Source organism: Stigmatopora nigra, chromosome 22 (assembly GCF_051989575.1).
Source record: "Stigmatopora nigra isolate UIUO_SnigA chromosome 22, RoL_Snig_1.1, whole genome shotgun sequence".
NCBI classification, from domain to species: domain Eukaryota; kingdom Metazoa; phylum Chordata; class Actinopteri; order Syngnathiformes; family Syngnathidae; genus Stigmatopora; species Stigmatopora nigra.
In genome coordinates, this window is record NC_135529.1 from 2,033,209 (window position 1) to 2,045,911 (window position 12,703).

General features: G+C 43.1%; 1 protein-coding gene, 1 long non-coding RNA gene and 1 other non-coding gene across 5 annotated transcripts; 1 reads left to right on the forward strand and 2 right to left on the reverse strand.

The window, feature by feature from the left end:
- The first annotated feature begins 2,874 nt into the window (after nt 1-2,874).
- Nucleotides 2,875-7,783, forward strand: LOC144215774 (dual specificity mitogen-activated protein kinase kinase 1-like). Of its 2 annotated transcripts, XM_077744910.1 has the most exons (11): nt 2,876-3,134; nt 5,366-5,576; nt 5,808-5,954; nt 6,032-6,109; nt 6,304-6,355; nt 6,477-6,601; nt 6,752-6,929; nt 7,029-7,093; nt 7,153-7,214; nt 7,295-7,340; nt 7,409-7,783. In XM_077744910.1, exons 1-11 carry the CDS (start codon nt 3,052-3,054, stop codon nt 7,520-7,522), a joined length of 1,161 nt encoding a protein of 386 aa, XP_077601036.1. In that variant the 5' UTR covers nt 2,876-3,051; the 3' UTR covers nt 7,523-7,783. The 2 variants fall into 2 exon arrangements, with proteins under 2 accessions (XP_077601035.1, XP_077601036.1); XM_077744909.1 differs by having other exon boundaries at nt 2,875-3,134; nt 6,752-7,093.
- Nucleotides 7,784-8,359: 576 nt separating this feature from the next.
- On the reverse strand, nt 8,360-9,370 carry LOC144215775 (uncharacterized). 2 transcript variants are annotated; one of them, XR_013330499.1, is made up of 3 exons: nt 9,166-9,370; nt 8,718-8,824; nt 8,360-8,498 (listed from the first exon to the last, which is right to left on the reverse strand). It is a non-coding gene; the product is annotated as an uncharacterized LOC144215775 (long non-coding RNA). The 2 variants fall into 2 exon arrangements; XR_013330500.1 differs by lacking the exon at nt 8,360-8,498 and adding an exon at nt 8,888-8,980 and having other exon boundaries at nt 8,718-8,840.
- Nucleotides 8,568-8,666, reverse strand: LOC144180932 (small nucleolar RNA SNORD16). The gene has a single exon (XR_013324569.1). It is a non-coding gene; the product is annotated as a small nucleolar RNA SNORD16 (small nucleolar RNA).
- Nucleotides 9,371-12,703: the final 3,333 nt, after the last annotated feature.

The following is a 12,703-nucleotide window of genomic DNA, read 5'->3' on the forward strand; positions in this document are numbered from 1 at the left end:
GTTACGTGTTTGCAAGGATTTATACATTTGATGGCTATGATTTAAAATGTTTTCTTTTACCATATGGTTATGCTCTAGTAGTGTCATTGTAAATCTGCTCTTGGGCTTCTCCTCCATTTTGACTGCAGTCTCCCTTTTCAAAAGGCACTGAAAGATGATCATTCCCTGCCATCCCAAAATCACGTCTTCTACAGGATAGACACAAATAGCAGTCACAGTCACGCGCAGGCCAGAAGGCACTTTAAATATGCAGAAAGAAGAAACAAAGGCACCACCGAGATGGCAGTCATCTTGGAGGGGCATGCACTTAAAGTTGCCCCATCCTGCGCCAGCCTCAGTTCTTGCATCGCTACGTTTGAGGCTGTAAGAGGGCGACCGCTGTTATCGTCGGCTTCAGAAGTGGCCGTTGTGGACGGCTGTAATCCCTGACCGCAAATCCCCAAGTCCCCTCGCAGAGTAGTGGCAGATGAGGCAACAAATCCTCAGCATCAAACAACATAGTGTGTTCATCTTCTTCAGCCCACACCTCTTTTATGTCTCGCCTGCTGTCACTGCCAGACCCAAAATTGTTTTTTTGTCGTGTGCTGGTCTGAAGTTTGGAAATGGACGATAGTGGCAATTCCCATTGCCCACTCAGAGCCGCTCGCATGTGTTTCTTTCTTTGCTCTAAAAACGAGGGTGTCAAATTCGGGTTGGTTCGCGGGGCACTTTAACGTCAACTTGATTTCATGTGGGCCGGACCATTTTAGATAGAATATTTAGATTTTTTTTTTTTATAAATGGATTAAAAGAACTGGATTCAGATTTTACTAAATCATTTTTGAACTAAAAACACAGAAAAAAATCTATTAAAAATGACAATTGTTGATTTAAAAGGGGGAAAAATAAGGAAATCTAATAAACTTCTATACACGCTATTTTAATTTGATCCTAAAACTGAAATTCGGCACTCATGATTTACTTTCTCGGGCCACACAAAATGATGCGGTGGGCCAGATTTGGCCCCCGGGCCGCCACTTTGACACACGTGCTCTAGACTTAAAAATTACATGGGATGATTACTTTCAAAAGCACAATAGGAGAAGTTTTAGGAGGTGTCTTTTATTTGAAATCATCTGCTGCCATTGACAGCAATAGGCGCCTGATTAATTAGGACTGGGAAGGCTGTTTAGAGTGTTCAACCAACCCATCCTGCATGTGCTTGGGATGTGAGAAAACCCACTCACTTTCAACACTGTGAGGACACACCTGGAATCGAACCTCGGCCCCAAAACTGCCAAGCCAACACGAAAACCACTAGCCCACCAACTTAATTAATGCGGTACAAAAATATTTGCTTGTGTAATGTTGCCATGAAGCATTTATGTTTACAAAAAGTCCAATTTCAAAATACTAGCCAGTTTTATTTTTACGGTAAAAAAGGGGGTTTCAATGGAGTGTCAATATACAACTAATTGACTTTACTGTGATTTAAGTTTGAAACAAGGTGACCAAGCTGGTTTACTAAGATTATTGGGCACTAAAGAATGTTAGGCGTGGCCATGATGACAATGTAAAAAAGAATTCTCCTGGTAAAAGAACACCCCCCCCCCCCTCCACTCAAATAAAACTATTTTATGATCATTAAAAAATATATAAAGTACAGAACTTAAGTCCCTTAGTAGATTAATCCTCAAGAGTCTGGCCACATAAATCCTCCTCCACAGTTAAGGTTAAAAAAATTCAAGGAAGCATCAATGGGAAAGACACTGTTTTTTTTTCAAACTATTTTTGAGCTGAACATCACAAATTAGATTTCATCCAAGGCATAAATCTAAAGCACGGTGTCTGAAAAACTTGATAAACAACCCCACGGAATGATAATATATGTTTTATCACAAGGCTCTAAAAAACACATTTGGCTCTCAGAGGTTAAATGCAATGAGAATAGATTTCTCGGCGAGTGTGGATGTTTTACGGTCCGTGTGAGAGAGGATGCTATTAGAGGCCAGTTTTGCTTGGGTGGACATATGCCAATTTGTCAAAAGCAACTTTGAATTTATACAACTTCTGTCCTGAGACATGCCGGAATTTTTTTTTCCACACTGTTTATCAATTCTGGGGGGGGGGGGGCTCCTGGATTTATGATGTCTCTTGGTCAGGCAGCCCTCATGTGTCTGCCATCGGGACGTCACAGCACATTTTGGTGCTTTTTCAAGTTTCGCTTGACGTGCCATCTTCATGCTACATGGCCAGGCTGTTCAAATGGTTGCGCCGGATTTGTGCCTGGTTTAAGATTAAGGCACTGAAACGTTACATAGGAAAGCAAATTTATACAGAGCAGCCAAAGAGGAAGGAATGTAGAGAATTTAAAGAAGTGGAGGTCTGCTCAAGTGCTCAAGAAACCAGATTGAAGGTACATAGACAAAAGTAGAACCACAATATGTACACATATTTACACATCGGAGTTTGCATGTTCTCCCTACGCTTGCGTGGGTTTTCTCCGGGTGCTACGGCTTCCTGCCACATCCCACAAACTTGGAAGTAGGCTGGTTGTACACTCTAAATTACCCATAAGTATGAGGTTGAATGATTGTGCGGCTAATTGTGCCCTGCGGTTGGCTGAGATAGGCTCCAGCACCCCCGCGACCCTTGTGAGAATTTCTGAATGTGTGGTATAGAAAATGGGTAAACGAGAAGATAAGCCGAGACCATAGCACTAGTAGTCAATATTTTAAGTAGACATATTGAAGATTTGCAGAATTTTCTCAAGTCAAAGAGGTCCCCTTCTATGGAAAAGTTGGGGGAAAGTGATTTGTGGCCACTAGGGGGAGCGCTAAACCACACACACACACACGGTCGTGCGGAAGAGCAGTGTAAATATTTTCATGACGTCACATCTTCCGGATTATTCCCATTCAGCCATTAATAACTAACTCTGTGCTGCTCGCCACAGCTCCACAGCCGCTCTTTTTTTAAACACTTTCTCCTTTAGTCGGCCTCATCAGAAGAGAAAAAAACCCATCATCGTCACCCACACGACGGCAGGTTTGCGAGTCATTTGGGGAGAAGATGCAGAAGCGAAGGAAGCCTGAGCCCATCCAACTCAAACCGATTCCCGATGGGAACGTCATCAACGGCAATGGAGCCACAGAGTGAGTCTCGGTCGCGGGTTCGAATCCAACACCTAGCGTACCCTTTGATTTTCGAGCTGCGTGATTTAACGTCTGAGCAGATGAACCAGTCATGATGATTTTAAGTTCCATTTCATGAGGGTTTACCTTATATAACCACATCATTGGGATATGAATATTTATGAATTGACCTTGCAAGTTTATCACCACTAACTGTGATAGTGAGAAGTAGCATTGTGCTGGAGTTATTAGTTCCCAGCCATTCCAGGTAAATAAAAAAGAATGGGAATTACATCATTTATCAGTCCTCAAACGAGGAGTTATTTTATTGTGTTGCCTCTATTGATAATGCAGCATCCTACGCGTGAAGATGTTTTTTTTTTTGCATAATGCGGGAATGTGCAGTAACTATGGCTACCTTGGCTTGAGAAATTGCCTTCACGCTTTCCCAAGGACAAGCAAATGGTGCAAAGTTATGAATTTATATTTAAAGCTTTCCCTTTTTTGCTTTCTGATTAGTATATACAGTTCATAAAAGGGACCGTGGAAGTGACTATAACATTTTTTAATGTAACTGTTGCATATAGTAGTTGTCACTACAGTGGACAGCTATTGAAAATTTGAAATGACCATACTGGATCATTAAAATGACGTAATATTGGAAATTATTATATATTTTTAAATATTCATTATCCGTACCTTGCCTCTGGCCCAAAGTCAGGATAGGCTCCAGCACCTCCCGCGAACCTAAGGAGGATAACGCGGTTCAGAATATGAATGAATGAAAAAAAAAACATCATTATTGTATTTTGGTGTGCATTGTTAATCAAAACAAAGTGGTTAAAGTTAAAAACGAATAATATGTTCAGCGATACATTTTTGAATGTATTTAACCCATTGCATTCCACTGATAGTGATAGATGTCCAACTCATTTAAACCAGGAGGACTGGCTGTGAATGCTCATCTTTCAGTTCAATTGATGGCGCTTTAGGTGTCCAATCCGTTTTGAGTGGAAATTTTTAACTCCCAGTCCAAATGGATTGGACTCCTAGAACCGTCAATGAAACCGAAACGTGATGATTCAGTGGCAGCCAATGAGTTAAATGAATAAAACATATACGTTTTCAACATGGCTTATACACGTCAGTTGATAATTACTGTGTGCCTAAAGTCATCTTGGCTTTTTTAGTCATGACGACATCCGTTAACGCATTCCTGCTTGTGTAAGGCAAGTGGTGACTCGTCCATTAATACCACACCCTGTCTAAAAAGGCATTCAAGAATTTGAATACTCTTCAAATTATACCTCTTCCATTTAAGAGTTCAGTCATGATCACATACTCAAAGCTAACATGTGTGTCAAAGAAGGTGGGATGAAGTACCAAGACTTGAACCCACACAAACAGATATGGATTCATCCAAAGCTCACTCAGGAATACCTAATTACAGATTTAAACGTCCCTTCATAGGTAGGCATATCATGAAAATGATTGCTAAAATCCATTATTCTGACAAGAGGCCTTGCAAAAAGTTGCTTTTGAAAGTAGATTACACAAGCAAGCCTCTCTTTATTTCCACTCTGGCAGATGTCCTTGGTTGTTATGCGCATAAAGTTCAAGAGGCCTGCATCGTGCACACTTCCCTTCCACTCTTAGTCCTTCCCACATGCCGTATTGGCGCGTGGAGTGTGCTCTTGTTGACATAACACCCACACCACCCAGGACTAACTCAACCTCGGCATGTAGGCACGTCGTCGCCATGGTTATACAAGGCCCGACATCCGAAATAAAAAGAAATCTTCCGTGCAATGCCATCGATCAAAAGACTCAATGATTGAAATACCACACAATATAATTCCATAAATCCTCACTGACAATAAATCAAAGATGGAGCCTGTCGAAAGAGCTCTTTGTCACTTCATCCCGTTAGGTTCTCAAGGTAATTGGTTGCCATGGCAGCACAAAAGGAACTAGAGGCCCCTGAATAAAATTGATAAGCTCTACAAGAGAGCGTGAGGCAAAAGCAGTAGCTCTCACTATTTCTGTCCACTCGCTTGACATCATTGTCCCTAAAAGCCGTCTCTTCTATTTGGCCTACTCGGTTGAACGCACTACTGAACTGCTTCTTGAGTCTCTGGGGTAGCAGATGCTACAAAAGAAGCAGCACCTGCCAAAGTTCTGTCAAAGTGGACTTTAGAAAATGTGTAGAACATAGGAAGAACGTGTTTTTTTTTCTTTTCTGTCCCCCAAAGGACAAACTTGGAAGCCCTGCAGAAGAAACTCGAAGAGCTGGAATTGGACGAGCAGCAACGCAAACGTTTGGAAGCCTTCCTGACGCAGAAACAGAAAGTGGGAGAGCTAAAGGATGACGACTTTGAAAAGATATGTGAACTTGGAGCAGGCAATGGAGGAGTTGTCTTCAAGGTTTCCCATAGACCTTCTGGGTTGATCATGGCCAGGAAGGTAAAGCTATCCATTGGGAATCCCCGTGACAGATCAAATCATGACTTTAGTTCATCAGGCATATCGGTCTTAGGAGAGAAATTTAAGGGGAAATCTCATATAAACTATGAGGGGCTATCCTTCATGAATTCAAATTCAATATTTTGTCCACCCCTGAAAATAATGGCCATTGTCATAAACAAAAATGTCTAAACTTCTGGTGATTGTGAGGAGGAGCTTTATGTATTGCAGCTTATTCACCTGGAAATCAAACCCGCCATCCGGAACCAGATCATAAGGGAACTTCAAGTACTCCATGAATGCAACTCCCCGTACATCGTGGGCTTCTATGGAGCCTTCTACAGTGATGGTGAAATCAGCATCTGCATGGAAAATATGGTAGACTATTTAACAGGCTATTTTTATTTTGGCTCTACAAAAGGTCTCCCACCTTATTTCCTCATTTGCTGCTTTAGGATGGTGGATCCCTGGATCAGTCACTCAAGAAAGCTGGAAAGATCCCAGAGCAAATTCTGGGAAAAATCAGTATTGCTGTATGTAGAACATTTTGGTCATTTCATTTCACAAATGTATGGCATTATTTGCTCACACAAGCTTGAAATGAGAAATGAATAATCACCGTAAAACAAGCACCCCAAAACACAAATGCAACTATGCTGCATGCCAACTTTTTATAGCAATATATAGCTGAAAAAAAATCATTAAATACCATTATATATTTTCACAGGTCATCAAAGGGCTCTCCTACCTGAGGGAGAAACACAAGATCATGCACAGAGGTCAATCACTCTACTCGACTAATCCAACATATACCCAATAATTAAGCACACAAAATTATTCTTCGAGAACATGTTTCCAATCATGTAATTTCTCCCTCATATCAAACATTGTTTTTCTCAGATGTCAAGCCTTCTAACATCCTGGTGAATTCCCGTGGTGAGATCAAGCTCTGCGACTTTGGAGTTAGTGGGCAGCTTATAGACTCCATGGCCAACTCCTTTGTGGGCACACGCTCCTACATGTCTGTAAGTTGATTTTGAAATCTACTTCATCTTTACATGCCATTGATGAGGACAGATGTCAAATCCTGTGGCTATTTTTATACTTCTGCAGCAAATTTCTTTAGCAGTTCAAAAAATTCGTCATTTCATCACCATGTTTAATCTTTCACACAGCCCGAGCGTTTACAAGGCACCCATTACTCCGTCCAGTCTGACATTTGGAGTATGGGGCTCTCCCTGGTTGAAATGGCCATCGGACGCTTTCCTATCCCCCCACCTGACCCAAAAGAGCTGGAAGACATTTTTGGAAGTCAAGCAGGGGATGGGAACTCTGCAGAGTACTCACCAAAGGGTAAGCTTCCTGACAGCTATAAGATTAAGAATCTAAAGTTCCCATCTAGCAATCAAGCATTCACACTGACGTGCGCAATGGTTTTAACTTTTCCCCCAGCACATGGGTCAGACTGTAGACCTCCAATGGCCATCTTTGAATTACTTGATTATATCGTCAATGAGGTGAGTATTTCCACAATGTGTTTCAAATGACAGCATCACTAATACTATCTAATGAATAGCCTCCACCAAAACTGCCAGAGATGTTATTCAGCATAGAATTCCACCAGTTTGTCAATAAATGGTAAGGTGAAATGTCTCGAGTTTTGTTTCCTATACATATTTACTTCATACTATTTGCTACTTGTTTGTGTTCCATTTTAGCTTGATAAAGAACCCTGCTGAAAGAGCTGACCTGAAACAGTTGATGGTTAGTCCTATTCAACATTGTCCCCATCTTGTTCATTTAAGCCAATGCAAAATTTCATGCTTCAACAGGTACATCCTTTTATCAGGAAGTCAGAGGCAGAGCACGTTGATTTCGCTGGCTGGCTGTGCACCACAATTGGACTCAACCAGCCCGGGACACCCACTCACGGCTCAGCAATGTAACCTCCGCCAATAAAATACACCCTTTAAATCCTCTAACAGGGGTAGTTTCTACAATTTGTATGTGGTATTATGCCAAAAAGTGCAATCAAATGTTATATTTTCATTGTAAACCCAAATGCAGAGAATTACACAAGTGAAATGTAATTTGGGCTGTGACGCAAGTCTGACTAAAAAGCCATCTTTTTCTAATACCATAATAAGTATGCTTGAAGCCCAAAGTTGTTGTGGTGAAACGTTTATTAAATTAAAATGTGAACATGGCTTGTTTGCTTTCTGAAGGCTGGCTCCCTTGGTTTTAACTGGCACATGTTCCCAGTCTCCAAATGGTCTTCAGGTTTTTCTGTAAGAATAAATAAATAACAATTAGCAACAATGTATTAATCCAACTTAATAGCAAGCACAGCAGTTTTAAATTGGTCAAGACTTCCATAAAATCAGGGTTCAGATACACCGACATGAAGTGGGAATTTAATCATTTTGCAAAGGCCTTATTGAGAAACTCTGAAATGTGTCATTTTAGGGCCTAGTTCTTGTTTTCAATTAAAGGCATTCTCTCTCCTGAATTGCAAAAAAGGGATTTTTTTGCAGATGTAGCACAGCTCCTCCAGGTGGGAGAAGTGCTACAAAACAGTAGGTGAGGTCGTCAAGTACTGTAAACAAATGGCATGTACACAGAAGTAATATTTTCAAAATTCCTGTCAACTGACCCAATTTAGAGCCCCCCTTTTTTAAAGTTTAACCGAGCCACCCGAAATGGAAACAATGTTTAACATAACATGGTAGCCAATGAGTTAAGAGTAACAAGTTCTTAAGTTCTGATCCTAGAAACCATCTCACCCTTGGACATGACAAGTGAAGGAATGGCAGTAGCGGCCAGAACTGAGCACATAGCATAACGCTTCTGGGTGATGTTGATCTTGCGGTGCCAACGGCGCCAGGTTTTGGTGGGAGCAAACATGCGCCCTCCACGACACATCTTAAGACAAAGTTAAGATTGTTTAACAATAACTGTCAATATATATATTTTTTAAAGACTACACATTTGTGCTCAGAAAAAATATTCATCAGTCAACTGAGCCAGTATTTGACAGCAGGCATTGTGTCACTGTACACAGTGTCGGACGCAAATTACACCATCATTGCACATAACGACAATAACCACGAAGCAGCACAATATCTAATAAAGAAAGGATACATTTCCAAAGGCACCCCGACCAGAACGGTGAGTACCGCCACCCCTCACACGAGGGATACGGGCGACGGCGCGTCCAGTACCCCAGGATTCAGCACTGGTCTGGTGACCTGAAATTCAAATTCTCTGTTTAAAAAAATAGTTGAAATCAGTACTCTGTTTCTTCCACTCACCTGCCAGTTTGCTGACTGATGATAGAGAAGCCCTCAGACCACCTGTATGCAGCCATAGGCCAGGTGAGCATCGGGCAGGTGTTCTTCCAAGGTCTGAAATGGAAGGGATAGATAGTTTAGTGCAGCTCATGTCACCACGGGTCATCAAAATGTGTCGCATCCTATAGGCTCAGAACTTCTTTTGTTTTCACAGTAGTCATAAACACGGACCGAAGCAGGAATTCTCGTCACGGCAAATTGGATCAGTTATCCATCCATCAGCTAATGTAGAAACTCACTTGTCATCCTTGATGCAGATGTTGGACAGCTCCCCCTGATGATAGAGAAGCCCTCAGACCACCTGTATGCAGCCATAGGCCAGGTGAGCATCGGGCAGGTGTTCTTCCAAGGTCTGAAATGGAAGGGATAGATAGTTTAGTGCAGCTCATGTCACCACGGGTCATCAAAATGTGTCGCATCCTATAGGCTCAGAACTTCTTTTGTTTTCACAGTAGTCATAAACACGGACCGAAGCAGGAATTCTCGTCACGGCAAATTGGATCAGTTATCCATCCATCAGCTAATGTAGAAACTCACTTGTCATCCTTGATGCAGATGTTGGACAGCTCCCCCTGATGATAGAGAAGCCCTCAGACCACCTGTATGCAGCCATAGGCCAGGTGAGCATCGGGCAGGTGTTCTTCCAAGGTCTGAAATGGAAGGGATAGATAGTTTAGTGCAGCTCATGTCACCACGGGTCATCAAAATGTGTCGCATCCTATAGGCTCAGAACTTCTTTTGTTTTCACAGTAGTCATAAACACGGACCGAAGCAGGAATTCTCGTCACGGCAAATTGGATCAGTTATCCATCCATCAGCTAATGTAGAAACTCACTTGTCATCCTTGATGCAGATGTTGGACAGCTCCCCCTGATGATAGAGAAGCCCTCAGACCACCTGTATGCAGCCATAGGCCAGGTGAGCATCGGGCAGGTGTTCTTCCAAGGTCTGAAATGGAAGGGATAGATAGTTTAGTGCAGCTCATGTCACCACGGGTCATCAAAATGTGTCGCATCCTATAGGCTCAGAACTTCTTTTGTTTTCACAGTAGTCATAAACACGGACCGAAGCAGGAATTCTCGTCACGGCAAATTGGATCAGTTATCCATCCATCAGCTAATGTAGAAACTCACTTGTCATCCTTGATGCAGATGTTGGACAGCTCCCCCTGATGATAGAGAAGCCCTCAGACCACCTGTATGCAGCCATAGGCCAGGTGAGCATCGGGCAGGTGTTCTTCCAAGGTCTGAAATGGAAGGGATAGATAGTTTAGTGCAGCTCATGTCACCACGGGTCATCAAAATGTGTCGCATCCTATAGGCTCAGAACTTCTTTTGTTTTCACAGTAGTCATAAACACGGACCGAAGCAGGAATTCTCGTCACGGCAAATTGGATCAGTTATCCATCCATCAGCTAATGTAGAAACTCACTTGTCATCCTTGATGCAGATGTTGGACAGCTCCCCCTGATGATAGAGAAGCCCTCAGACCACCTGTATGCAGCCATAGGCCAGGTGAGCATCGGGCAGGTGTTCTTCCAAGGTCTGAAATGGAAGGGATAGATAGTTTAGTGCAGCTCATGTCACCACGGGTCATCAAAATGTGTCGCATCCTATAGGCTCAGAACTTCTTTTGTTTTCACAGTAGTCATAAACACGGACCGAAGCAGGAATTCTCGTCACGGCAAATTGGATCAGTTATCCATCCATCAGCTAATGTAGAAACTCACTTGTCATCCTTGATGCAGATGTTGGACAGCTCCCCCTGATGATAGAGAAGCCCTCAGACCACCTGTATGCAGCCATAGGCCAGGTGAGCATCGGGCAGGTGTTCTTCCAAGGTCTGAAATGGAAGGGATAGATAGTTTAGTGCAGCTCATGTCACCACGGGTCATCAAAATGTGTCGCATCCTATAGGCTCAGAACTTCTTTTGTTTTCACAGTAGTCATAAACACGGACCGAAGCAGGAATTCTCGTCACGGCAAATTGGATCAGTTATCCATCCATCAGCTAATGTAGAAACTCACTTGTCATCCTTGATGCAGATGTTGGACAGCTCCCCCTGATGATAGAGAAGCCCTCAGACCACCTGTATGCAGCCATAGGCCAGGTGAGCATCGGGCAGGTGTTCTTCCAAGGTCTGAAATGGGAGGGATAGATAGTTTAGTGCAGCTCATGTCACCACGGGTCATCAAAATGTGTCGCATCCTATAGGCTCAGAACTTCTTTTGTTTTCACAGTAGTCATAAACACGGACCGAAGCAGGAATTCTCGTCACGGCAAATTGGATCAGTTATCCATCCATCAGCTAATGTAGAAACTCACTTGTCATCCTTGATGCAGATGTTGGACAGCTCCCCCTGATGATAGAGAAGCCCTCAGACCACCTGTATGCAGCCATAGGCCAGGTGAGCATCGGGCAGGTGTTCTTCCAAGGTCTGAAATGGGAGGGATAGATAGTTTAGTGCAGCTCATGTCACCACGGGTCATCAAAATGTGTCGCATCCTATAGGCTCAGAACTTCTTTTGTTTTCACAGTAGTCATAAACACGGACCGAAGCAGGAATTCTCGTCACGGCAAATTGGATCAGTTATCCATCCATCAGCTAATGTAGAAACTCACTTGTCATCCTTGATGCAGATGTTGGACAGCTCCCCCTGATGATAGAGAAGCCCTCAGACCACCTGTATGCAGCCATAGGCCAGGTGAGCATCGGGCAGGTGTTCTTCCAAGGTCTGAAATGGGAGGGATAGATAGTTTAGTGCAGCTCATGTCACCACGGGTCATCAAAATGTGTCGCATCCTATAGGCTCAGAACTTCTTTTGTTTTCACAGTAGTCATAAACACGGACCGAAGCAGGAATTCTCGTCACGGCAAATTGGATCAGTTATCCATCCATCAGCTAATGTAGAAACTCACTTGTCATCCTTGATGCAGATGTTGGACAGCTCCCCCTGATGATAGAGAAGCCCTCAGACCACCTGTATGCAGCCATAGGCCAGGTGAGCATCGGGCAGGTGTTCTTCCAAGGTCTGAAATGGAAGGGATAGATAGTTTAGTGCAGCTCATGTCACCACGGGTCATCAAAATGTGTCGCATCCTATAGGCTCAGAACTTCTTTTGTTTTCACAGTAGTCATAAACACGGACCGAAGCAGGAATTCTCGTCACGGCAAATTGGATCAGTTATCCATCCATCAGCTAATGTAGAAACTCACTTGTCATCCTTGATGCAGATGTTGGACAGCTCCCCCTGATGATAGAGAAGCCCTCAGACCACCTGTATGCAGCCATAGGCCAGGTGAGCATCGGGCAGGTGTTCTTCCAAGGTCTGAAATGGGAGGGATAGATAGTTTAGTGCAGCTCATGTCACCACGGGTCATCAAAATGTGTCGCATCCTATAGGCTCAGAACTTCTTTTGTTTTCACAGTAGTCATAAACACGGACCGAAGCAGGAATTCTCGTCACGGCAAATTGGATCAGTTATCCATCCATCAGCTAATGTAGAAACTCACTTGTCATCCTTGATGCAGATGTTGGACAGCTCCCCCTGATGATAGAGAAGCCCTCAGACCACCTGTATGCAGCCATAGGCCAGGTGAGCATCGGGCAGGTGTTCTTCCAAGGTCTGAAATGGAAGGGATAGATAGTTTAGTGCAGCTCATGTCACCACGGGTCATCAAAATGTGTCGCATCCTATAGGCTCAGAACTTCTTTTGTTTTCACAGTAGTCATAAACACGGACCGAAGCAGGAATTCTCGTCACGGCAAATTG

Excerpts from the sequence above, each read along its gene's own strand:
- LOC144215774 (XM_077744909.1), top strand. The coding sequence starts at position 3,052 with ATGCAGAAGCGAAGGAAGCCTGAGCCCATCCAACTCAAACCGATTCCC. Across the intron at positions 5,955-6,031 it reads GCATCTGCATGGAAAATATG|GATGGTGGATCCCTGGATCA; the intron begins GTAGACTATTTA and ends TTGCTGCTTTAG. Across the intron at positions 7,341-7,408 it reads CTGACCTGAAACAGTTGATG|GTACATCCTTTTATCAGGAA; the intron begins GTTAGTCCTATT and ends ATGCTTCAACAG.